Source organism: Synchiropus splendidus, chromosome 1 (genome assembly GCF_027744825.2).
Source record: "Synchiropus splendidus isolate RoL2022-P1 chromosome 1, RoL_Sspl_1.0, whole genome shotgun sequence".
Classification (NCBI taxonomy): Eukaryota; Metazoa; Chordata; class Actinopteri; order Syngnathiformes; family Callionymidae; genus Synchiropus; species Synchiropus splendidus.
This window is the reverse complement of record NC_071334.1, coordinates 57,965,144-57,990,811: the sequence shown is the minus strand read 5'-3', so window position 1 is coordinate 57,990,811 and position 25,668 is coordinate 57,965,144. Positions and strand designations below refer to the sequence as shown.

At 42.3% G+C, this 25,668-nt stretch overlaps 5 protein-coding genes across 6 annotated transcripts; 4 read left to right on the top strand and 1 right to left on the bottom strand.

The window, feature by feature from the left end:
- Positions 1–56: 56 nt before the first annotated feature.
- LOC128749909 (GTPase IMAP family member 8-like) lies at positions 57–4,810 on the top strand. The gene is made up of 5 exons (XM_053849914.1): positions 57–139; positions 1,396–1,963; positions 2,503–2,537; positions 3,425–3,466; positions 3,544–4,810. Exons 1-5 carry the CDS (start codon positions 118–120, stop codon positions 4,149–4,151), a joined length of 1,275 nt encoding a protein of 424 aa, XP_053705889.1. The 5' UTR covers positions 57–117; the 3' UTR covers positions 4,152–4,810.
- A 1,347-nt stretch (positions 4,811–6,157) lies between these two features.
- Positions 6,158–10,601, top strand: LOC128749918 (GTPase IMAP family member 8-like). Of its 2 annotated transcripts, none has more exons than XM_053849936.1 (5): positions 6,158–6,262; positions 7,415–7,958; positions 8,432–8,478; positions 8,823–8,888; positions 8,992–10,601. In XM_053849936.1, exons 1-5 carry the CDS (start codon positions 6,220–6,222, stop codon positions 9,501–9,503), a joined length of 1,212 nt encoding a protein of 403 aa, XP_053705911.1. In that variant the 5' UTR covers positions 6,158–6,219; the 3' UTR covers positions 9,504–10,601. The 2 variants fall into 2 exon arrangements, with proteins under 2 accessions (XP_053705911.1, XP_053705902.1); XM_053849927.1 differs by having other exon boundaries at positions 8,420–8,478.
- Positions 10,602–11,211: 610 nt separating this feature from the next.
- Positions 11,212–12,273, bottom strand: LOC128749935 (GTPase IMAP family member 9-like). Its single transcript, XM_053849961.1, has 2 exons — positions 12,244–12,273; positions 11,212–12,179 (listed from the first exon to the last, which is right to left on the bottom strand). The coding sequence occupies exons 1-2, from the start codon at positions 12,269–12,271 to the stop codon at positions 11,569–11,571; spliced, it is 639 nt and encodes a 212-aa protein (XP_053705936.1). The 5' UTR covers positions 12,272–12,273; the 3' UTR covers positions 11,212–11,568.
- Positions 12,274–12,327: 54 nt separating this feature from the next.
- On the top strand, positions 12,328–16,343 carry LOC128746701 (GTPase IMAP family member 8-like). The gene is made up of 5 exons (XM_053843933.1): positions 12,328–12,456; positions 13,374–13,917; positions 14,400–14,458; positions 14,787–14,846; positions 14,951–16,343. The coding sequence occupies exons 1-5, from the start codon at positions 12,414–12,416 to the stop codon at positions 15,556–15,558; spliced, it is 1,314 nt and encodes a 437-aa protein (XP_053699908.1). The 5' UTR covers positions 12,328–12,413; the 3' UTR covers positions 15,559–16,343.
- A 4,125-nt stretch (positions 16,344–20,468) lies between these two features.
- On the top strand, positions 20,469–24,783 carry dnajc25 (DnaJ (Hsp40) homolog, subfamily C, member 25). The gene is made up of 5 exons (XM_053845166.1): positions 20,469–20,825; positions 21,649–21,801; positions 23,166–23,536; positions 23,617–23,716; positions 24,319–24,783. Exons 1-5 carry the CDS (start codon positions 20,508–20,510, stop codon positions 24,439–24,441), a joined length of 1,065 nt encoding a protein of 354 aa, XP_053701141.1. The 5' UTR covers positions 20,469–20,507; the 3' UTR covers positions 24,442–24,783.
- Positions 24,784–25,668: the final 885 nt, after the last annotated feature.

Genomic DNA, 25,668 nt, shown 5'->3' with positions numbered 1-25,668 from the left:
GGGCCACGCCTTAACTGGGGTGGACTTTATCACCAACATTCAGTGTGACATTTCTTCATTCCTCAGCCAGACACCAGAGAATTCTGCCGTTCTTCCTTCAGCCACCGAGCAGCAGCTATGAGTGCCAGAAAGCCGCCACGTGAGTTTATTACTTTAATCTTTGTTATTGACATGCAGCTAAAATTCAGTGGTCACATTTTTAAAATTGTATTTCAATAGTCCCAGTCTATGTTCATCAGTATTTCAAAGTCTAAGTATTATTATGCAATTGTTCTGTCTATTCATTGTTAATTTAATGTATTATTTTTTAAGCCATGTACTTTTGTTTTTATCCACACTTCTGTCATGGTATGGTTGGCCTTATGGTTTTCTGCCACTGACAGATAGAAAGTTAAATGTCTAAATAAGTTAAGTAGAAAATGTGTTCACCCAGCATAAGCGGCGCTCAAATTGCTTTAAGGTTAAAAACAAAAGATACAAAAATATACATCAACGTTCATGACAACAGGTCACAGATCCACGTCCAATATGATTTCTTTAAAAATATGTACATATTTCTATTTTATCACAATACTTTGTGTTTAGTATATTGATTGCACTGAATAAATGGACAGCAGCTGACCAGAGTTGGACACACGAAGATGAGGCTGCTGAGGAGGGAATGAGAAAGCGTTGGCAAATCCAAATGTTGTCGTTGATTTATTGCTGTAACTGGATGACATGTTGGCTAAAAGTCAAAACGCCGGCTATTTCCTGTTCTAAACCAAGCGCGTCACATGACCCTCTCATTGAAAATCATCCAACATTTCAGTTCGTCATCGTCACTAAAACAGACACCGCATCCAAAAGTCCAATATAAACTGGAAGAAGCACACAGAGAGCGCTGTCCTCGCACAAGCTGCTCATTTCCATCAACACTGTGATTTTGTTATCCAAAATCTAGGCCCCATATTACTTCACCGACATAATTCAATACCTTTTATAGTATTTCAAAACATCATCCATAGCAATGAGGCCAATCTGACAGCAGATGACAGTAGTGTAACAGTGGTCACCTACAGTACAGTCAGCCTGTGGCAGAACAGGCGTTCATGCTCATGCCGCATCTCAGCCTGAAAACTCAATATTTATGATTGAAATAGTGTAGTACCTGTGTAAGCTGGGAAAACAGCTAGGTTACATCTTTACGAGCAGAATAGTTTACAGTTGAATCCTGATCACTCATCACATTTGCAATCTACACAATTGAGGCTCAGAGTCAAATTGGGGGGAAGTCAAGGCTCTACAAAAACTTTGTTTTGTTTAAAGAGTTCGAGCAACACGAATGAAGTTACAACTCCAGAGGAATTAAAACAATGGGTGTTCATTTGTGTCTCTGTTCTCATCTTTCCTCAGCGTACCCTCAATCCCTGTGTGTCGCAGTGTTGGGAACAGCAGCACAGTTAAAGAATGACGTTGGAAATCGGATCCTTCACGATATGAAAGCATTTCTTAGAGTCAGCAACCATCTTACTCAAAGCACAAACCACAACTTCCATGTGATAAACACACCTAATTTCTTCGACGAACACTGCCAGAGTCCCGACCAGCAGATCATTGACTTCATGGCCATCTCCCACCCAGGACCGGACCTATTTATCCTCGTAGTAGATCCTGCTGAGACCGCAGAGGAGAAAGTTGTTCTTCAAATAACCAAACTGGGAGATATTTTCGGTGAAGCTGTGTTTCCTCATGTCACAGTTTTGCTACAAGATATAGACAGCTACCAGTCCCTCCATCGCCTGATGGATCAGTTCAAAGTCACTGTGGCTTTGAACAAAGAAAACCTGGCCAGTGAATGCCGGAAATGGTGTTATGAGAGAAGCTCATTCCTCTATCAGTACAGTGACTACAGTGAAAAGGTCGTGAAAAGAAGGAAGAATTTCCTGGAGAACAACAGCAAGAATCCCACAGCACTAAACAAGTAACATCTCAACTCACAATCTGACGCTAGGAGTCATGGTATCTTGGTGTCATGGGTTACGACCTCCTAGTTTCATTCTAGTTGCCTTCGTCCATGACAAAGACTGAATGAGATGAGATGGTGCAGATGAATGGAAAATCTATAAAACTTCAAGAGTTCGCTAATCCGGGGAGCACTTCCACCCCGATGAGTACAATTCAACTTAAATTAATATGTACTTACTACTTTATTTCACTGCAATATAAATCCAGTTCTTTCTAGGAACAGTTATTTCCTAATAAGAATAAGAATGTTTGCTCAAGTGTGCATTGTGTGATCAAAAGTGTTTGTAGAACTCAGCCAATATGCTGACATACATCAGAGCAAAGAAGGGGGCGATAGGGCTGCGAGGCAGGCATATTGGCAGTACATGTCAAGGAACTAGTAGAGAATCTAAATCACTTTTTTATACCTCAGAATCACAGTGAGATTTTGATCATTCAAACCATTTCTTTTCATTAACCCGTTCCAACCCTAATGGTTTGTTGTTATCTTTACAGGTCTGAACCACAAGGGCAGCATCCATCAAATATAGGTGCGTTCGTATCATCTAGCATCCATTGCTTGTCTACTCATGCTGCTTTGTTAAAATGAAGAAACTGTTCTGTGAGTGCTGAGAACATCACCGCATGCTGTGGTCATCCTCCAGGACAGACAATTTCTCAGAACAGCTGAAGACTCTGCCAGGCAGATGTCCGAAATATGTTGATCCCGAAGGGCCTCTTTGAGATGAGGGGCTGGTCCCCAGATAAGTTGGCCTCGAGGGCTCTGTGTTTCTCTGTTGTGCAACTGCGGGTCATTCAATATATTTCTTAAACTTCGATATTCAGATTTGAATCTGTGTGGTGTCAATGAATTCCGACAGTGTTAGCCTGTTCTCTTTCTCAAAAGATGGGTATAGCAAGTTCAGAAAAAAACAAGGGGCAAGAGACTTCTGTACTCCGTCTTCAAAATTTCTCTTTGGATAGTGTGGTTTCGTCTGACATACAGGACTATTTTGGCTTGAAAGTTTGACCTGGAAAGGTTCTGAAGCCGAATGCTGTAACAAAAACTAATGACTAAAGGCATCAGCATATGAAACACTGTTAGAGACAATACAACATCAAAAGTCAAGCCGGTCCCACAGATTATGATGTAGTTTGTATGCATTTAGTGATACGCTCAAAATTAATGTGGGGTGTATGGTACCATCGTAGTAAAGCTTAAAGTACACGATCAAAGTTGCACCCAGGTCATTGTGATCTTTAACGTTGTATATTGCAATTTGGTGTTTTGGAGGCGACTAATGTGCCGCTCATTATCAGAACCTTCATTCACTGCACGTCGAGATCGCTTCCAAAATGATACTGTTTAAATACAAGAGGCAAAAGTCCTGCATTAGAATCATCTCTGCCACCTTCTTCACACACTTTCCTTTTACAGCACTGCCACCAAACGGGCCGTCACATCAAGCACCCGGTACCGGTATGTAAACATTCAAGAAAGATAATTTGTGGAAGAGAACGTGTTCTTGCAAACTTGAACTGCTGTTTTCATGTCAGGTACAAAGATAACACAATACACCATGGTTCTGTTGGGACGCTGTGGAGCTGGGAAGAGTGCATCTGGAAATACCATTCTTAAGGCTGGCGAGCGCAAAACCACAACGCTGTTCCAATCCGAGGCCAGCTCTGTGCCGGTGACCAAGCAGTGTGAGCCCAAGTTCACACAGTTTGGTGTTCCAGTGAGGGTAGTTGACACACCAGACCTCTTAAGTAATCAGTTGCCCAACGTGGAACAGCAGATCGCCCAGTGTCGGGAATACTGTCGGAGTGAACCTTGCACCATCTTATTGGTGTTACAGCTGGGCCGTTTGTCAGAGAATGAGATGGGACTTTTGGACAGGTTTGAAACCACACTGGGCACCAGGATTCGAGATCGCACCATCATCCTTCTCACACATGCAGAGGACCTTAAAGGTGATGTGAGAGAATACTTCAATGCCTCTGCCCCACTTCTGGCAATGGTTGAACAGTGTCACCACCGCTATCATCTGTTTAACAACAACTCTCCAGACCGCAAGCAGGTCAAAAACCTTCTGAAAATGATCCCTAACCATGAAGCTATTTTCAAGAACGATGGGAAGAAAGATGACTGTCGTTTGAGTTAGGTCTTCCTATTTGGAGCGAGAAGAGAACCATTAGAGGTGGGGCTCTCCCAAATGTATATGAGATAATATGTATCACTTTTTTGTTCCTCGATGTAGTTTGTTCAGTAAGTCCATTAAGCTAACAGTTATTCTGAGTGGGAGTCTGTTGAGATCAAACAGAAACATTTCACCATAGAAATTAGTTTATTAGAATTAAAATAATTCATGGTGAAATCAAGTTTTGCTTCTAGAAATCTCACCCTTCAGCGCAGCAGATCAGCTGATCCCTGGCATGAAACGTCCTGGATTCTGTTGACTGACGGGTGTCAGCACCTGTGATGAAGAAGGACGTCAGCTTCTGCCTGGTGGTGTTGAGAATGATTGACACACAAGGCACAAGGCGCCAGCCCCCAGAGCATGTGATTTCTATATATATATTCTACATATATTTTTTTTTGTCTTGATGGTTTTATGCAGGCTATTTGTGTTATTTTCTGTTCTTGTTGCATTCGAGCTCATGCTTACCACTTGAGTGAGTTTGACAGGAGACAGATGTGACGTCTCAACATCAACATCAAACATGTGATGATAAACATGATTGTAGCTCCTTCATGTTTGGAACCCATGTCATCCTTGTCATGTTCTGGACCATTAAAATGCTGTGTTTTTCTATTTATAAAGTCTGATGTTGTCATGAATTGTGTGTTGACGAACATTTTTTTTAGACGTCAGTGTGTTTTAGCCATCATTCATACAGGGTGTCACTATCAAAGGTTGCCTTTATTAAAAATAAGTTAAAAACTACGATCGTGAACCAAAGTCCACCACACTCTCCAGAGCTGTCACACACCGGTCTCGGCAGTCAAACGCCGCAGAGGGCCGTCGCAGTCTCGTCATGTTCACGTGTGCAAGTCCAATGCAGCCAGTGTGTCATGTGTTTATCAAATTTATCGTGAGATGCAGAGTTGCCATCATGGAGATTGTGTTTAGCGGTATACCGTGTACGATAAATTATCGGCCATCCCGATTTCACATACTTGTTAAAATGGTCATCTCAGGGTGACTTTACAGGACGTGGCTGAGGAGGAATGTGGCCCCAGATCCCAAACCAGGTGGTTTGATCTAGTCGATCTTTGATCATCAGTTCTCAGCGAGGCTCCAGCCACAGGGAGATGAAGCAGAAGTTGTAGACCAGGGGTCACTGAACTGCTCCAGAAAGGGCCACAGTGGGTGTGGGTTTTTGTGCCAACCAAAAAGATCACACAGATTAACCAGTCAGGTGTCTAGCAGCTGATTGACAGTCACTGATTACAGATTACCTGGTTGGTGAAGCTGTGTGTGCTTGAGTGGTTGGAACAAAAACCTGCACCCACTGCGGCCCTTTCTGGAACAGTTCGGTGACCCCTGTTGTAGACCCTTCCAGGAGTTTGGGATGGCTATTCTGCAGGTACTTCTGCAGGTTGTCTCGTTTTCCCTTCAGTTCATCGGCCCGTGTGAAGAGGATCATCATGTACTTGGTTGCCTCCGTTCCAAAGATGGTCTCCAGCGCTTCCACTGCTGTTTGTTCCTCTGGGCTGAAGCGTCCAATTTGCATGATCAGAAGGAAGACGTGAGGACCAGGATTGGACATATGGATGCACTTCATGATCTCTTGTTTTACTGACTCTGGTGTCCTTCCTGTGTCCAACACACCAGGTGTGTCGACCACTGTGATGGGTCTGGAACCAGAAGGCTTTTCTACACTGCGCGTCTGTGTAAGTGAACACGCACTGCTTGAAGAGCAAAAAGCCTGTCTCCCCAATATGGTGTTTCCAAGAGCGCTCTTCCCAACTCCAGTCTTACCGATCAACACGATCCTCAGTGGATCACCTGCAATTAGAAGCTTTCAATAAGTGCGTAATCTGGATTAAAAGAAGGAAGTGAATGTCCTCCAAATGTTTAGGTGCGGTTTCTTCTTGTTCTTCATTATGAGGGGCCACGCCTCAACTGGTGAGGGATTTCTCACCAACATCCAGTGTGACATTTCTTCATTCCTCAGCCCGACGCAAAAGAATCCTGCCATTCTGCCTTCAGCCACCGAGCAGCAGCTATGAATTCCAGGTGGCGTGAAGGCGCTCGGCAACCGCCACCGCGTGAGTTTAATATTTTTGATCTTTGTGGATGATTTGCTACCGAATGTCACCGTGTGGTTGTAGTTTTATTTTGGAATTCTCATTGAGTCTATCTATAGTTGGTCTGATTTTACATTCTTCATTTTCACTGAGTGTGTAAATGTATTTTTCTTTTTTTATTGTTTTACCTATTGATCATTGATTGGCTGTTTTGAAACAACAGCCACCCTCTTTTGCATCATAATTCAATGATGAAAATGATCAATGACCTAAATGTTTATCATTTTTTCGGGGGATGTTTTCAAAATAAAGAAAAAAAACAATGGTTTAAGTTTGGTTTTTGATGGTTAGGTTGAGGACAGGGATCTCAAACCGGTCCTCAAAGAGCCGCAGTGGGTGCAGGTTTTTGTTCACACCTGTCACCTTTTCACCCAGCAGGTGTCTAAAGTTGTTTGTGAGTCTGGTGCTCCTTGTTTCTGCTGATACCTGATTGGTTTAACTGCATGCGCTTGTTTGTTTGGAACAATTGAAGATCAATTTGAGACCCCTGGTTTTGGGTGAGTGATGATGAGAAACAGTAATGTCAATGAGCGGACCCCTCAAAGATGGTGTGACAAACTTGTGTGTATTTATAACACTCGTTCCTTGTAGATCTCATTATCCTGTTTCTTGGAATGTTGTTTTGGAAATGTGAAATGTGGGCAAGTGATTGATTAGATTTATATGTCCTTTGTCCCACAGTGGGGAAATTCAACATGTCTCACATAATTACAGATGAACGCAAATTATATAAATGCATAAATAATAAATAATCTATATAGATAATTATTAAATGAATAAATGCTTGACAATGAACAATGACTCCCATCATGTTTTGGTGTTGTCAGAGGGTTCAGTTTTCTACTGAAGGTGTTGCCCAGTGCCATCATTGTTCTGGTGCTGGTGACACATTTTAGCCTTCACTGGGTCACAGTCCCCCTGTCTCCACAAAGTCCTGTGTCAGGTCCTTGTGCTCTCTGTCGTCTACGTCCGGCAATGGCAGAGCCATCAGAGGATGTTTGCAGTTGGAAACAGGGTGTTGTGGGTAAAGACACAAATGAAGGTACAGCTCCAAAGCAATACAATGACAGGACTTAATTTGTGCTGTATGTTCCTGCTCTCGTCTTTCCTCAGCGTACCCCAAATCCCTGTCTGTCGCAGTGTTGGGAACAGCAGCACTGTTAAAGAACGACGTTGGAAATCACATCCTTCGCGATCAGAGGGCGTTTCTGAAAGTCAGCGACCATCTTTCTCAAAGCAGAAACCAGACCTTCCATGTGATAAATGCACCTAATTTCTTCAACAAAGACTGCAAGTACCCCGACCAGCAGATCATTGACTTCATGGCCATCTCCCACCCAGGACCGGACCTATTTATCCTCGTAGTAGATCCTGCTGAGGCCACAGAGGAGAAAGCTGTTGCTCAAATAACCAAACTTACATACATTTTCGGTGACTCACTGTTGCCGTATCTTGTAGTTTTGCTACAAGATGTTGACAGCTACCATTCCCTCCATCACCTGATGGATCTGTTCAACCTGACTGTGGCCTTGAAAAAAGAAAACCTGGCCGGTGACTGTCAGAGGTGGTGCTGCGACAGAAGCTCCTTTCTCTATCAGTACAATAACTACAGTGAGGAGGTCGTGAAAAGAAGGAAGGAATCCCTGGAGAACAACAGGTACAAGAGTCACATCCAGTAGCACTCAACAAGTACAGTGATGTGCAGTCAGGGGAGGCCAATGAGGCAGTGCCTTGGAATACAAATTCCAGCCAAATGTATATTTCTTCTCACTATAATCACACATATAATGGATGTTACGTTTATGCAAACTAATCCCTAACTGGTGTTAATGAGGCATGTGGCGAGGGACTACAGAGGTGCCAAAAAAAAAACTCCCTATCTAGAGAAAGACGCCTGCCTGGTCACTCTTTAATGTCTCTGTCTATTTGTAACATTATTCAAACAGAAAAAGGATGATCAACACGGTGGCACGTCTTTGTTAAAATCTGAACTGAGAGATCATAATCTCTTGAAGAAAAATGTAAAAATGTTTAAAGATGTCACTCTGAGCAACATGCCAGCCATGACCTCAGAATTGCCTACATCAGTACTATGCAACCTGATCCTGGTGTTTTTCAATATCTTTACAGCACTGGAGGTCTCCCTGCGACACCACAGCTGCCTTCTCCCAGAAAAGGTACGTCCGTGTCATTCATCTATGATCCATTTATCTATTTCTGTTTCATTGCTATAGAGCAGAAACTGTATCGTTCTGTGAGCGCCGTCACATACTGCAGCAGTGGCTTCCTCATAGATACATGTTCAGTGCGGGTACAAAGACCTGGCTGTGCAGAGGCCACTTTGCCATTCATGAATACTTGGAACATGAGTCGCGCACAGCTGCGGTCATTTTAATCTGATCTCTGGTGGACGCTACAACAGATTCATTTCTGCAGCATGGATCCTGTTTTCACTACATACACTCAAAGACGTGTCAATATTTGATTTAAAAAATCTTTGCTGCTTTTTCTGCTTTTTTAGATTCACAAAACAGGACACTTTCAATGCGAAACCCATCTGATCCAGTATATGAGACAATAAGTATAGGTATGTTTGAACGCTTTTCCAAAAAGAGTTTGTGCAGAAGAATGTGTCTTTATTGAGTCCTGCAGAACATGTGGAAATTCTTAACCTGCTCATTCCATGTCAGGTACAAAGATAACACAATACACCATGGTTCTGTTGGGACGCTGTGGAGCTGGGAAGAGTGCATCTGGAAATACCATTCTTAAGGCTGGCCAGTGCAAAACCACAACGCTGTTCCAATCCGAGGCCAGCTCTGTGCCGGTGACCAAGCAGTGTGAGGCCAGGTTCACACAGTTTGGCATTCCAGTGAGGGTAGTTGACACACCAGACCTCTTAAGTAATCAGTTGCCCAACGTGGAACAGCAGATCGCCCAGTGTCGGGAATACTGTCGGAGTGAACCCTGCACCATCTTATTGGTGTTACAGCTGGGCCGTTTGTCAGACAATGAGATGGGACTTTTGGACAGGTTTGAAACCACACTGGGCACCAGGATTCGAGATCGCACCATCATCCTTCTCACACACGCAGAGGTCCTTAAAGGTGATGTGAGAGAATACTTCTTACAATGTGCAATACCCATCTCAATGTGCAATAACCATCCCTACGGTGCAATAACCCTTTTTAACCTAGTTTAATTTTTAACTTTTTTATTTTTTATTTTATTTTATTTTATTTTTTATTATATATATATTTTTTTTTTCTTAAAATCTTATTTTATTTTCAATTGTATTTTAACTTCCAGGTTATTAGTATTATTATTTTTATTTCATTTGTATTTTCTTCCTTATTTCTCTGTGTGATGCTCTTCCTAACTGCATGCCCTTCCTTGCCTCTATTGTTACTGGAAACGTAAATTTCCTGGAGGGAGTCATCCCAAAAGGATCAATAAAGTCAAGTCTAAGTCTAGTCTAAGTCTAAGTCTTCAATGCCGTTGCCCCACTTTTGGCAATGGTTCAACAGTGTCACCACCGCTATCATCTGTTTAACAACAACTCTCCAGACCGCAAGCAGGTCAAAAACCTTCTGAAAATGATCCCTATTTTCAAGAACGATGGGAAGAAAGATGACTGTCGTTTGGGTTAGGTCTTCCTATTTGGAGCGAGAAGAGAACCATTAGAGGTGGGGCTCTCCCAAATGTATATGAGATAATATGTATCACTTTTTTGTTCCTCGATGTAGTTTGTTCAGTAAGTCCATTAAGCTAACAGTTATTCTGAGTGGGAGTCTGTTGAGATCAAACATTTCACCATAGAAATTAGTTTATTAGAATTAAAATAATTCATGGTGAAATCAAGTTTTGCTTCTAGAAATCTCACCCTTCAGCGCAGCAGATCAGCTGATCCCTGGCATGAAACGTCCTGGATTCTGTTGACTGACGGGTGTCAGCACCTGTGATGAAGAAGGACGTCAGCTTCTGCCTGGTGGTGTTGAGAATGATTGACACACAAGGCACAAGGCGCCAGCCCCCAGAGCATGTGATTTCTATATATATATTCTACATATATATTTTTTTGTCTTGATGGTTTTATGCAGGCCATTTGTGTTATTTTCTGTTCTTGTTGCATTCGAGCTCATGCTTACCACTTGAGTGAGTTTGACAGGAGACAGATGTGACGTCTCAACTTCAACATCAAACATGTGATGATAAACATGATTGTAGCTCCTTCATGTTTGGAACCCATGTCATCCTTGTCATGTTCTGGACCATTAAAACGCTGTGTTTTTCTGTTTATAAAGTCCGATGTTGTCATGAATTGTGTGTTGATGAACAGTTTTCTAGACATCAGTGTGTTTTAACCATCCTTCATGTAGACAGGTCCTTCAGTCTGCAGTGTGTTATAGCTGTCACTGTACCAGAACACTGAGTGGCAAATAACATTTATCAGAGCAGACACAGCTCATGTACAGCAACAAAAGCTTCATTACATACTGTAAATAAACAACAAGCACATACTGCCCTCTCCAGTGTTGTACATAGACGCATTGTGCAAGCGACCTCCCTTTGCTATTTATATGATTATTAGTTGCGGTAGGAGCAATGGTAATGTTTTGTATGATAATTGTTATACATACATATAGCCAAAACGACATATTGATAATACATTTCAATATTTAATGATGATGTTTTTTTTTAAGTTTATCATTGTTGAATAGTAAAGATTTAGGGTAAAATATTGCAATTATAATAAATAAATAAACAATGTAAAAACATTGAAACAAACCACAGAAAATCAGGAAGACAACAGTGGAATAACTGTTGCTCCAGCTCCCTCAGGTGGTCAGTTAGAGTGTAAGTCAGTCTGTCAGTCAGTGAGTGGATGGCACAAGGGGATCTCTGGGGAAATGTCTTTTATTTTCTGGAACAAGATAGCAGTGATATATTAATCCTTTCACCACACACAGAGGGAATCCACGGTAACAAGGAGAGCAAGGTGTGAATCATACATTTGCTTTGTTCTCCCATAAAGTAAATAGTTCAATCTCTCATTACAAAAACACTAATATCACATACTTGTTAAAATGGTCATCTCAGGGTGACTTTACAGGACGTGGCTGAGGAGGAATGTGGCCCCAGATCCCAAACCAGGTGGTTTGATCTAGTCGATCTTTGATCATCAGTTCTCAGCGAGGCTCCAGCCACAGGGAGATGAAGCAGAAGTTGTAAACCCTCTGCTCAGAGTATCCTCTCTTGTCCGTCCATTAACTCTGTGTGTTCTCTAACATCTCCTCTGTAAAGTACCGTCCACCGTTTCCAGCCACCATGTCATCAATCTTCTCTATCAGCCTCACCACTTGTTGCCTGTGCCATCTGTCCTTGTTATTAAACATGTGGTAGCGGCTCCCACACTTGTGGACTATGTCCAGGAGTTTGGGATGGCTATTCTGCAGGTACTTCTGCAGGTTGCTGTGTCTTCCATGTAGTTTATCCCCTCGTGTGAAGAGGACTATCATGTACTTGGATGCCTCTGTTCCAAAGGTCTTCTCCAGAAATTCCACTGCTCTTTCTTCTTCTGGGCTAAAACGTCCAACTTGCATGACCAGAAGGAAGACGTGAGGACCAGGGTCTGACATATGGATGCACTTCAGGATCTCTTGTCTTATTGACTCTGTGCTTTTCGCGCCATCCAAGACCCCAGGAGTATCAACCACTGTGATGTGTCTGGAAGCAGTTGTCCTTTCTAAACAGCACGCCTGTGTAACTGAACCCCCACTGGCCGAAGAAAGAAACACTTCTTTTCCCAATATGGTGTTTCCAGTCGCGCTCTTCCCAACTCCAGTCTTACCGATCAACACGATCCTCAGTGGATCGCCTGCAATTAGAAGCTTTCATTAAGTGCGTAATCTGGATAAAAAGACGGAGAAAGCGACGCTCACCTTGAGGAAGTGAAGGTTTGGAACCCATGTTCTCCGAATGATAGGTTGTGGTTTCTTCTTGGTTTTTTTTATGGTGAAAGGCTACGCCTCTACTGGCGGGGGATTTCTCACCCAGTGACAATGACACGAAAGAATCCTGCCATTCTGCCTTCAACCCCCGAGCAGCAGCTATGAGTTCTATGACCAGAGGTGGCTCTTGGCATTCGCCAACATGTGAGTTTAATATTTTTAATCTTTATGAATGATTTGTAAAGAAATCTCACTGTGTGATTAAAGATTTATTTTGTACTTCTTATTGAGTGTATCTGCAGCTGGTCAGATTTTATGCTCTGTGTTTCTGTATTCACTGAATGTGTGTTTGTGTTTTATCATTTTGTTTTATTGTTGTATCTCTCGATTTTAATTGGTTGTTTTTAAACAACACCCTCTTTTGCACCATAATTCAGTGCTGAACATGGGTCATTACAATTGGGTGTAAGTTTGGATAGAAGTCCTGATTAATGCTAGCCATTTGCTGTAGATGTTTAAGTTAAGGGTGAGAGAGTTGGGGAAAGTATCGTGTCAATGAAGGGTCCTCACAAAAATAGATGTGTTGATGTGCTTTTAATTAAAGGGTGAGGACATTTTTGCCGGTCCTCACTTTGTCAAGCCTCAGTTTGAGGGTTAAAACTACAAAATAGCTCTGTTATTATAATTGGGTTTTAGTTTGGTTGAGAGTAAAGGTTAAGTTTAGCCATTTGTTTTAGATGGCCAGGTTTAGGACGAGAGGCTGGGGATAGGGTTATGTCAATGTATGTCAATGACGGAACTCACTAAGACAGGAAGACAAACGTGTGTGTGCGCACGTTTATGCCAATCATTTCTAATATATTGTCTTGTGTGTTGGAATGTTGTTTTGGAACTGTATTATCCGTGCAAGTGCTACAGGAGGAAATTAACTGATGATGAAAATGAAATGTGAAATGTGAAAGAACTTTTTTCTACAGATCAATTTAGTTAAAGGATACTTTAAAGGCTTCCTCATGTATCAAGAGTTATACAGCAGTTGCACAAATGAAGTTACAGCTCCATAGCAATACAATTGTAGGACTAAATCTGTGCTGTATGTTCCTGCGCTCGTCTTTCCTCAGCGTACCCCAAATCCCTGTCTGTCGCAGTGTTGGGAACAGCAGCACTGTTAAAGAACGACGTTGGAAATCAGATCCTTCGCAATCCGAGTGCGTTTCTTACAGTCAGCAACCATCTTACTCAAAGCAGAAACCACAACTTCCGTGTGATAAACACACCTAATTTCTTCGACGAACACTGCCAGAGTCCCGACCAGCAGATCATTGACTTCATGGCCATCTCCCACCCAGGACCGGACCTATTTATCCTCGTAGTAGATCCTGCTGAGGCCACAGAGGAGAAAGCTGTTGCTCAAATAACCAAACTTACATACATTTTCGGTGACTCACTGTTGCCGTATCTTGTAGTTTTGCTACAAGATGTAGACAGCTACCATTCCCTCCATCACCTGATGGATCACTTCAACCTCACTGTAGCCTTGAACAAAGAAAACCTGGCCGGTGACTGTCGGAGGTGGTGTTGCAACGGAACCTCATTCCACTATCAGTACATTAACTACAGTGAAGAGGTCGTGAAAAGAAGGAAGGAATCCCTGGAGAACAACAGGTACAAGAGTCACATCCAGTAGCACTCAACAAGTACAGTGACGCGCAGTCAGGGGAGGCCAATGAGGCAGTGCCTTGTAACTCCTCGGATCATTGTTGACAGGTGTACAATCATTATTGTGTTAATAGTGCATTATGGCAAAGAGATTCTCACAAAAATAGAGATACAAACGTGTCTATCTGTGTGTATGTGCCTGTTGGTACTTTTTTTTTACCTGATCAGACTAGCCATGAATGAGTTGAATCTGCTCATTTGTCTCTAGAAGATGTGAACGTGACATAAACAAGATCATCCATTTTGCTTTGCCATGAGTGCTGACTGAGGACTAACCAAAAAAATGAAATGTTTAAAGATAGTTGAGTGCATGACGTGCTTCAGGTTAAAAATGCCACTCTGAGCAACATGCCTCATGACCTCAGAATCAGATTGTTTGTGATCTTTGCCTACATCAGTACTATGCAACCTGATCCTGGTGTTTATAGATATCTTTACAGCACTGGAGGTCTCCCTGCGACACCACAGCTGCCTTCTCCCAGAAAAGGTACGTCCATGTCATTCATCTATGATCCATTTATCTATTTCTGTTTCATTGCTATAGAGCAGGAACTGTATCGTTCTGTGAGCGCCGTCACATACTGTAGCAGTGGCTTCCTCATAGATACATGTTCAGTGCGGGTACAAAGACCTGGCTGTGCAGAGGCCACTTTGCCATTCATGAATACTTGGAACATGAGTCGCGCACAGCTGCGGTCTCGGATCTCGAATGGATGCTACAACAGATTCATTTCCGCAGCATGGATCCTGTTTTCATTACATACACTCAAAGACTTGTCAATATTTGATTTTAAAAATCTTTGCTGCTTTTTTAGATTCACAAAACAGGACACTTTCAATGCGAAACCCATATGATCCAGATGAGACAATAAGGGGTATGTTTGAACGCTTTTCCAAAAAAGAGTTTGTGCAGAAGAATGTGTCTTTATTGAGTCCTGCAGAACATGTGGAAATTCTTAACCTGCTGTTTTCATGTCAGGTACAAAGATAACAGAATACACCATGGTTCTGTTGGGACGCTGTGGAGCTGGGAAGAGTGCATCTGGAAATACCATTCTTAAGGCTGGCCAGTGCAAAACCACAACGCTGTTCAGATCTGAGCCCAGCTCTGTCCCAGTGACCAAGCAGTGTGAGGCCAAGTTCACACAGCTTGGTGTTCCTGTGAGGGTAGTTGACACACCTGACCTCTTCAGTAATCAGTTGCCCAACGTGGAACAGCAGATCGCCCAGTGTCGAGGGTTCTGTCGGAGTAAACTCTGCACCATCTTATTGGTGTTTCAGTTTGGATTCTTCTCCGATGATGAGGCGGAACTATTGAAGAGGTTTGAAAACACACTGGGCACCAAGATCCGAGATCGCACCATCATCCTTCTCACACACGCAGAGGACCTTGATGGACAACTGGGGAATTACTTCGCCTCCTATCCTCGACTTCTGGAAATGGTCCAACAGTGTCAGAACCGTTTCCATCTATTTAACAACAATTCTCCAGACCGCAAGCAGGTCAAAAACCTTCTGAAAATGATCCCTAACTATGCAGCTATTTTTCAGAATAGCACTCAGAAGAATGATTGTCCTTTGGGTTAATTCTTGAGTTCAGCAAAAGAAAAAACAGAAATGGTTTGGCTGATTTCACAGGTTTTGAACCTTTTTTTTAACTTTGTGATTAGTGATTCTTTTTTGTTACACCACTGATATTTGTTGTGAAAACTCAGCCATGAGACAAGTATTTGACAGGTATATCAATTAATCCTCCATTGTTTATCGTGAATTCAGAAGTGTGTACTGAACCGATGGTCACCCGTTCGGTCACACAGTGCTCTTGGAGAAGCTTGTGGTCGCTAAAAGGTTGGTGACCCCTTATTTATGGCAATATTCATAAAGTCATTGATGCTTATTATTGTAAATCGAGACATGTCAAATTCTGTGCTGTATGTTTCGCTTTAACAGAAGATATTTTGGACGATTTAGGAGTGAAGTTTGTGGAGTTAAAGCAAGTACTGTCGTGGAGAATGGTATTGTTGGGCTAAATAATGTTGTATTGGAGGTAAAAAGATTTTGAGTATTTGAGCGGCAATTGGAGTGTACATTTATATATTCCTCTTTTTATTTTTTTTATTTTTTTTTAGAAATTTTGATTTTTGTCTTTGTACTGTACATGCCTGCACCTATACTTTATACACTGTTTGGAAGCAAATAAATCACCTGCCATTAATCTTCTGAACCATACAGCATGTCATTTTTGTAGAGTGTTAAGGGAGTTAGGAGAGAAAGAAAAGAAAACATGACAGGTTATATACGTATTTATGACCACCTCACCTGCCTTCACTCACATGTGAACTTAAGTTCCATCTGATTCCTCAGCCATGAGGTTCAAGATAATGTCGGTCCACCTTTTGCAGATCAGAATCAGAATCAGAATCAGAATCAGAATCTGATTTATTGCCATGGTCAGTGGGGAGCCCACTGACTAGGAAAGTGTCTTAGAACTCCAACTCTTCTGAGAAGCCTGTTCACAAGGTTGAGGAGTGTGTTTGTAGGAATTGTTGACCATTCTTCCAAAACAGCATTGGTGAGGTCACATGTTGGTCGAGAAGGCCTGGCTCTCAGTCTCTGCTCTAATTCATCCCAAAGGTGTTCTATCGGGTTCAGGTCAGGACTCATGTCATGTTGGAAGAGGAAGGGGCCGCGCCAAACTGTTCCCACAAGGTTGGAAGCATGGATCCTGAGACATTCAGTTCTTTTCACTGGAACTAAGGGACCAAGCCCAACTCCAGAAAAACAATTCCTCCTCCACCAAATTTCACAGTTGGAACAAAGCAGTCCGAAATGTGCCATTCTCCTGGCAGCCTCCAAACCCAGGCTCCTCCATCAGCTTGCCAGATGGAAAAGCGTGATTCATCACTGCAGAGAAGGCGTCTCCACTGATCTATAGTCCAGTGGCGGCCTGCTTTGGTAATATAGTCAATGGGAATTGTGCATTTATTATACACTATTAGTATTGTTGGAATTGCTTGTGCTACTAATAAAGTTATTCTCAGAGAGAGGAGTGCTGAGTGAGGAGAGTGTGTGTGTGAGAAAGAGAAGTTACAGGTGGAGTTCAAACAGGTGGAGTGAAGCACAATGGAGGCCTGAGCAGATGTTGTAACTTATTTAGAGGCTCCAAGGTCAGACGGAGGAGGATGGAAAGTACCATCTTCTCCAGAGCTGGAAGGAGCTGGTCTTGATAAGAGCCACCTGGGTCCGGAGGAGGGGAGCATGCCTTGTGATCGTTGTCATGGTTACGAGGGAGCCAGCGACAATCACTGGGGTCAACGGCTGACCAATCAGATGAGGACGGAGCCCACGTGGAGACACTTTTGTGTATAAAGGGTCAAGACCTCAGATAGTTTTTGTCGCTCTACCGGACTTCTGCTAAGGCTAAGTCAGGTGTAGTTGCTGAGCCAGAATTCTGCTTTTGTATTAGACAAGAATTTGTTGGATTCTTGTTGGATTCTTGGTGGTCATTCTCACGAGTAACCGAACGCCTGGTACACGGGAGGTGTATTTCCAACATAGTATATATTTGTGCACAGGGTGGCATAATCGCTTCGTTCCGGGGAAATATCGACGATGAGTTTCCCGGCAAGGCGAAAGCCATCCATCAAGTTATTTCACATTTCCCAGGTTATTCTCTGTGTTCTCTGCCATCTAGGGGTGTGGCAGTAAATCATGATACTGCCCAACCCACTGAATGTTTGGAACAAGACCTGGGCAATCCAGTCCTCAAAGTGACAGGGTGGTGTGGATTTTTGTTCCAAGGAAGCAAGATCACACAGTTTAACCTGTGAGGTTTCAGATGGAACAACTCCAGATGAAACTCCAGAGTGACAATCACCTGGCTGAACACCCAAGACACCTGACTGGTGAGATGGTGTCCGCCTGATTGGTTGGAACAAAACCCTGCACCCGGTGAGGCCCTTTGGTACAGCAAAGATATAAAAACAAACTTGGTACCATTGGTGCAAAGGGAAGAATGGGACAACACTGTTGTTTCATGCACTCCAACAAACTTAAGTCATGGACAATGATTTAAAGTTAAGTAAACAAAAATAGTGATTTAACACCTTCAGACTCCAGCATATATATTTTTTGTTTTTGTTTTTGCTATTTGGGATTGGAATAACCTCAAAGGAGTAATAACTGAACTTTGTCTTGTAAGGAAAGCTGTTTTGGGGGGAACAAACTGTCTTTACAATTGTTATTGACATTGCTGTTGCAATGCTACTAAAATACGTCATCTGCCCAATTTTTTAAAATGAAATAAAAACAATAAAATTACATTTGAATAATTCAGAGTTTTTATCAGCTAATATTGATTAAAAAAATGTTTTGAAAAATATCAGCACAAATTCTATGCAGAAATAATATTGGTCAAATACCGTCCATCTACCAAGTTGCCAATGAATTGTGAACTATGATCATTATAGCTCTACTTACCAAGTTAGCTACACCACACTTATCAGAGCAATGAACAAATGATAGACGTCACTTAGAATAAGTTACATTTTGATCAATGTACACCAATAAACACATAAACACAATAAACACATGTACCTTTTAAAAGGGTTTTTACCTTTACCTTTAGCACCCGACTGCGGTTCATTTTTTTCAGTTTGTCTCATTCCAGCATTTCCCACAATGCTCCAGAAAGGGGGCTGTGCCCTCCCACAACAGCACGGCACTTAATTTTGCCCATTGCATAAAATTATAGCTGACATGGTGGAAAGTTACCTTTACCAGCCCTTAAACCTGTTCTTTCAATCAGCTCAAAAACTTTTGTCATGCAAACTGTTCAGAAAAACTGAATAAAATTCTGAATAAAATAAATATTAAAAAAAAACATGTCTAAATATCATAAAATAAAATTAGAAAATATATATATTTAAACTCCAAAGAAGATATAAGTCATGTGTAAATGATCAATGAAATCAGATCTGCTTCAATAGATGCTTACATGAACAGTTTTTACTGTTGGGGGCGCCATCACTTTCTTTATCATAGTTGTTAACTATCACAGATTTGCAGCTGTCAATCAATTCAGTGACACAGTTCTGCCACCATACGTGGCTAATAAATTAAAACTGAGCGTCTCACGGCTCAAAGGTGTAAAACAAAAAAAAACTCTTCTCTAGGAGGCACTCACGGCCCAACCATGGCCCCAGGCCCTACGGTTAAGAATCACTGATTTAGAAGAGCCGGCTATTGTCTTTCTGTAAATCTCGCTTGTGATTGCCCACACTTTGAGCACATCAGGGATTGCGGGGGTGACACGCGGTGGAGAGGGAAGAGAGAGGGACCCTGGTGGTACAGGTTTAAAAAACAACATGCTGGCAAGTGAAGAAGCTGAGAAAGAATTAACAGTGTAGTCTGTGAAATAAACATATCCATTGGTCATTTGAGCCTCAACAACAGAGGCAGGTAGCTCTACGTTGGCCTCAAGTGGACATGGATAAAACGGGAAAAGTTGCTTCCAGTTCTTTGGTGTCCTGCGTCTTCAACTGTGTAATGTGACTTCAATATCAATATCAATGGAACAGTGTCAGTTTTCTTGCATGTGAAGATTCTAGACATATATTTTGAATTTGAATACATCACTATTCAGTTAAACATATATTTTAGCAGATGTCACTGGAGGAAGAGGTCCAGATCCAGTGGAGGGGAAAATGCAACTTCGGCAGTAGCTTGTCAGCAATCCTATCCTGCTGACTTTGAACTTTGGTCAAGTCATTGTCTACACTCTGCATGTCAAGTATTTTGTATGATGTGAAAATTTACATGTATGTGTTTATCGCTCTAATAAAACAACAACGAGACATGGCAGATCAAGTATTACAGTGAAGCTTAAACATTTTCGAAACGATAGTCCCCGCTCTATACTGCCATCTTGTGTCAGATAGTTTTTAAGAGCATTTTTAAATAATATTTTCAGCCACATGACTGTTCTCTTGATAATAAAATGTAGCAAGATCGTGGCCGTTATGGGGTTGGGTCGGACATTTTTTCCTCTAACAGCTGTATTAAAAAACATTCAGACAGTGAATGGTTTGTTCACAATGAAGCGCTACTCAATGATGTTTTGATTCACTGACTCCATCTGCAGGCCACTAGTCGTAAAACCTACCAGCAGATGGTCCCATTTTCTCTACGTATCTTCGGATAACGACATGAAATTTGAAAAATTTGATTTTATTTAAGCTTTCATTTAAATAAATTGGTGGTGATTGGGATTGAAATGTAGCTAACATTGCAGGATGTTTCGACATTGAATTCTTATTAAAATATATTATTTTTATGTTATTTAAAATTAAAATTAGAAATAAATCGTTTTTAACTTTAAAATATCGCATTTCTCGCATAAATCTGTGAGACCTTGACGTCACCGCTCGGTACGTCATTCTGACAAAACCTTCGTTGCTATGCAAGCTAAGCAAGCGAGCCCACTGCCACGTCATCAATATGGGACAGCAGCAGTAACGGGAGCGCCGCAGACGGAGATGGTTTCCCTCACGGAGCGAACCCGTGGAGGCACCGGCGGGTCTCCGATGTCGTGGCGGTGGCGGCTCGCGGTGCTTCTGTTCGCGGCCACGTCGGTGCCGCAGGTGACGGCGCTGGTGGAAGGACTGTACTGCGGCACGGAGGTCTGCTACGATGTGCTCGGCGTCACCAGGGAGGCCTCCAAGGCTGAGATCGCCCGAGCTTACAGGCAGCTGGCTCGCCGGTACCATCCCGACCGATTCCGTCCTGGAGACCCCGAATTGGAGCCTGCTCAGCAGCGGTTCCTGCTCGTCGCCACCGCGTATGAGACACTGAAGGTAAGTTGGAGCAGCTTCGTTCTGGTGTTTATTCTAAACATGAATGATGTTGGAGTCTTCCAAGTTAAAATAGTTTTGAAGCATCTCAGTGGTGTCAGACTTGAACAATGCGAGCAGTGCGTGTTGTCTTGACACTGACTGATCCCAGCCTTTTATATCACATTTATTTTATTTGATGAATCAGTGTGAAGTTGTCTGTCTGCTCTTGTTATGGGAAAATACTTTGTGTCTGCGACCATATGTTGAGGTCAGTGCAGAGGTTAGTTGAAAACCTTGTTAGAATGTATGTTTATATTGATGCCAGTCTAATATGAGTCTCTCCTGAGTAGAATACACTCAACTCTGTTGCGTGAGACATTATCCACCATCACCGCGAGGGCAACTGAACCAACTGGACTGGTCACACAAGTGGCAAGTGTGGTTTCCTTAATTATATTGTTGACAGTGGAGCGTCAGAACCGAGGCAAACGTTGGATCTCACCATCCCTGGCCAATGACAAACTGCCACAGTCCTGTTGCTACAACTCAAAGGGCACACCATGTTTGAAGAGTTTCATATGAAAAGCCTGAGGTTGTTTTATGAGCAATTAACGTGTCTGAAAGATGAAAGAACTTCAGACAGATTTTCAGTTGATGAGCTGGCAGTTCTTCTAACTAATCATTAGTCCTGCTATTTGACAAAGGAGAAAAACGGTTCTCTATTTAAAGTACTAATCACCAAGGACATCTTCATGCGTTGCAGGTCTTCATTATTTGGATTGATAAGCATGTGTAAAAGCTTCTTCCTCACCGCCTATGTTCATGTTTCCATGGATGTGTGCAGGATGAAGACTCCAGGCGGGACTACGACTACATGCTGGACCACCCTGAGGAGTACTACCAGCACTACTATGCCTACTACCGCCGCCGACTCACTCCCAAAGTGGATGTCAGGGTCGTCATCCTGGTCACCATCTGTGCAATCTCCATTTTCCAGGTGAGTCTGTCCACTAAAGCCAAGTCATCTGAGAATGGTTGAGGATAACTGCTGAATCAGCACCTGGGTCTTTAACTAAAACAGACTACTAATATCTCACTGTCTTGTTCTCAATTTCTGTGTCACACAGCCACTATTTAACCCCAAAATGAAACTGACAGAACACTCTGTGAGGCTACAAACACAACACAGCAAGGCTCTACACCAAAATCCTTACCCTTAAAAGATCTTACAAGTTTATAATCCAATTTGTTTTTCTAGTTTAGTTCTCTTATCCCTTAACTATAGGACTTCTTTCTGTTTTTTTTCTTAGTCATTCTGTGCGTTTTTCATTCCCCACCACTATTAACATGTGTGTTTAAAGTTTGGTTCAGTTATGTACTCCAAGCGAGCCTTGCATTTTTTTTGTCTTCACAAACTGCTATATATGTTTGACTCCAGAATGATCAGATATAAGTGGCATCAGTGCACATACGCTTAATCATCATGTTTATGTTTATAAATATCAACCACTAATTTTCCCTCCTTCAGGGCCGTCACATTTAGTCTCCTTCATCGTGTGACAACATCCCAAGTTTTCCCATCCTATTAAGGCTTTGTCAGATTTGTCTTTTCTTCATGGTGTTTGACTTGACAGCTCCTAGCAACAGTGACAGCACACTGTGTCACCAGTTGGGAAATTTTGATTATTGCCCGTCTTTGCGCTCATTGCAGTCTGTTCACTCTCTTGAAGGACTGTCTTGTTGATCATTTGACTCGTTTTTATCCTGTTCTTCCTGTCATGACTGGGCCTTGGCAACAAATTTCACTTCGTTCTTAGCACTGGAACAACAATAAATACCCCTCAAACCCAAACTCGCCTGTTGCTGGAAACCCTCTTCATCTTCTATGCAAATACTGTCCAGCTTGATCTGGGTCAGCACCTCTGCCTCATCCTGGGTTGACACATCTCACCATAGACCCGTCCAGGAGCTACCTTAGCAGTTCCTCTCTGATCTAGCTTCTCACCTGGCCATTAGCTACATCTTCTCCAGATGTTATTTACATCTTAAAGAGGACTTCCTGTTATAGTGGGAGCTCTTCATTTTAAGCAGCAGAGATGAGATGATGAGGCCATTGGACTAGGACCCGTCTGAAAGCGAAATGACATGCACTTCCTCCAGTGTGGTGAGTGCTGTTGCCAACAGAATTGTTTGTCTCCAGTCGGCTTATAGACGAACAGCGGGTTAGAATATTAATGTGAAAAGGAGGATGCAAGTCTCCCCGGTGCTCACTGTTCACCGTGAGGCGTCTTTGAATGAATAAGTGTCCGGAAGGTGCGTACAGCTGCAGCAAAAATAATCTCCTTCTCATCTCTGCTTCAGTACTACAGCTGGCACAGCAGTTACAACGAGGCCATCAACTACCTGGTGACAGTTCCTAAATACCGGATCCAGGCCACTGAGATCGCCAAGCAGCAGGGTCTGCTCAACCGCGCCAAGGAGAAGGGCAAGAACCGGCGCTCCAAAGAGGAGATCCGCGAGCAGGAGGAGGAGGTGATCCGCGACATCATCAAGAATAAGATAGACATTAAAGGAGGCTATCAGAAGCCCAACCTGTCCGACATCCTGCTGTGCCAGATCGTCCTCTTCCCTTACTACCTGACCCAGTATGTGAAATGGTACGTGACTTGGGTCTACCGCTTCACCATCTGCAGAGAAGAGTACGGTCAGGAGGAGAAGCTCTACTTGATCAGGTATGTTCTTCAAGGAAAAAAACTTTTTTATGTTTGTTTTTTTAGTTTGTCTCAAATTAACACACTCTTTTCCTCCCCAGGAGGAATATGAAAATGTCCCAGGCTCAGTTCGACGGCATGGATGAAAACTCTGTGGAGACGTTTCTGGAGAAGCAGCTGTGGATCAAAGAAAACTATGAGGTTTGTTGTTGTCATTGCCTGCCGTTTGTGGCGGGAGTAGCGGTGGATGGCAGATGCTGATAACTTCCCTGCTTTCACGTCTCAGAACACAGATGGTTGCAGAGTCATCTTCTTCAGTTTATCTGCAAACCTTCCGTGCACACGCTCACATACACAAACATACTTTTGTAATGCCTTAAAGTGCCGTGTGATTGGTAAAAGACGTTTATTGTTGTCGCTTTCCACATGAATGTATTTCATTCAATGCCATTTACGGACTTAATGTTTTTTTTTTAATTAAAGTTTCTGATGTTAACTTTGAATACCTGTCTCGTCATCATGCAGACAACTTTCATAGTTCTGAGGTTCACAGCCACAGCTGTTCATGCCTCGCAATTGTGATCTAATTTATGGTGTCCTTTGATGTGCAGGTTAATAGTTGGAGGTCTACTCTTCTTCATTCAGTGACTTATGCAAAGTCTGACTAATGACCAGCACCTTGGCTGCGTGTGACACCCAGCATTGTTTTGGAATTATTAGTAGACCTCATTCCTTCAAGGCTTTCATTGACGTTTGTGAAGCATAATCGCGTACCATTATGTCATTACACCTTTGTGTTTCAGGTTTACAAAAAAGAGCAGGAAGAGGAAATGAAAATAAAGATGGCCACGGATCCGAGGATGAAGAGGTACCGGCGCTGGATGAAGAACGAAGGACCCGGGCGACTGACCTTCGTGGACGACTGAGGGAGGGTGCAACTCTCCAAGCCCAACATGTCTGCCTCAGTGCCAACAAGCAAGGACTTCTCTCACAGCGGTGGAAGTGCTTGTGTAGAGTTCTGCTATGCCTGTTTATAAAGTCAGAGATATTTTCATACTCATCGCGCCTCAGACCAGGTGGAGAATAAACTGTGAGATGAATTGTCACAGTGTTTTTAACATCTTTAAATCCTTTTATTTTGAGCTGTGTCCTGCTGCTGCTCTCAAAGAGTCTTCATTGTGGAATACCGTCCAGTGACCAGTGGGTTACCAAGTATCATTCAAGTGTCCTTGGGCAATCAAACTTTTATAAGAAATAAAATCTTTGGAATGAAGCCAATTAATTGTTTGTCTCATTGTGTGTCTTGTGTTTGTGGAACCATTTGCGTTTTCTTATTCGCCATTGTTAAATCCGAATGAGCGTTTACTACAATACGCTGATGTGTTTTCTTGGCTTTGCAAGTAAACATCATTTGAACGCCACTGACACCTCGAATTCCAGTTTTGGAAATTTAAATCGCACCTCAAGGGTCAGTGGCAAACAGGTTTCTTCAGGGGGGATTGATGTCTGCGTTGTCTATGGGAGTGAGTATGTGTGAGTGGCTGTCTCTCTACGGTTTTCCTGTTAAAACAAACTCTTGTGTGTACAGTCATGTGCAGTTAGTCAAACATCAAAACCAAAACTCATTTTTTTCCAGTTAAGAAATGTAAGTTGTCTCCTTTAACAATTAATTGTTAACCATTAAATGATTTAATCTAAATCTAATTATTTTACACACACACACACACACATATATATATATATATATAGATATGCTGATCTGTGTACTCGTATGTTTGCGGTGGTTGCTAGGCAACTGTCTACCTGCAGAGGAAAGTGTAACTTACATGTAATCTGAGCCACAACGTGAAGCTTTGTACAAGTGGAATCAACATCCTGGGCAGGTGAGTTTCACAGTTATTTTGCATCTGGAGTAGAACTTTGTTTTATTGACTTATATAAATTACTAAATAATTATTAAATAATTACTTAAGTTCCTGAAGATAGACATGCAATTTTGTGGTAAATTGTGGCAGTTTTGATAGATTTTAGATCGCTGCAACACCATTAAAACCTGCAACCCATCTTTATCTTACCTATCGCCACAGCTCACATGCTATAGGTTGCTCTTGAAAATATAATATATAGTGTAATATGATAAGTCGTCACTTACT

Coding starts and splice junctions, on each gene's coding strand:
- LOC128749909 (XM_053849914.1), top strand. CDS start 118: ATGAGTGCCAGAAAGCCGCCAC. Junction 2,538..3,424: donor GCAGCATCCATCAAATATAG/GTGCGTTCGTAT, acceptor TTCCTTTTACAG/CACTGCCACCAAACGGGCCG. Junction 3,467..3,543: donor ACATCAAGCACCCGGTACCG/GTATGTAAACAT, acceptor TTTTCATGTCAG/GTACAAAGATAACACAATAC.
- dnajc25 (XM_053845166.1), top strand. CDS start 20,508: ATGGTTTCCCTCACGGAGCGAACCCGTGGAGGCACCGGCGGGTCTCCG. Junction 20,826..21,648: donor CCGCGTATGAGACACTGAAG/GTAAGTTGGAGC, acceptor GGATGTGTGCAG/GATGAAGACTCCAGGCGGGA. Junction 23,537..23,616: donor GAGAAGCTCTACTTGATCAG/GTATGTTCTTCA, acceptor TTTCCTCCCCAG/GAGGAATATGAAAATGTCCC.
- LOC128749918 (XM_053849927.1), top strand. CDS start 6,220: ATGAATTCCAGGTGGCGTGAAGGCGCTCGGCAACCGCCACCGC. Junction 7,959..8,419: donor GAATCCCTGGAGAACAACAG/GTACAAGAGTCA, acceptor TGGTGTTTTTCA/ATATCTTTACAGCACTGGAG. Junction 8,479..8,822: donor GCTGCCTTCTCCCAGAAAAG/GTACGTCCGTGT, acceptor CTGCTTTTTTAG/ATTCACAAAACAGGACACTT.
- LOC128746701 (XM_053843933.1), top strand. CDS start 12,414: ATGAGTTCTATGACCAGAGGTGGCTCTTGGCATTCGCCAACAT. Junction 12,457..13,373: donor CTCTTGGCATTCGCCAACAT/GTGAGTTTAATA, acceptor GTCTTTCCTCAG/CGTACCCCAAATCCCTGTCT. Junction 13,918..14,399: donor GAATCCCTGGAGAACAACAG/GTACAAGAGTCA, acceptor TGGTGTTTATAG/ATATCTTTACAGCACTGGAG.
- LOC128749935 (XM_053849961.1), bottom strand. CDS start 12,271: ATGGGTTCCAAACCTTCACTTCCTCAAG. Junction 12,180..12,243: donor CAAACCTTCACTTCCTCAAG/GTGAGCGTCGCT, acceptor TTCTAATTGCAG/GCGATCCACTGAGGATCGTG.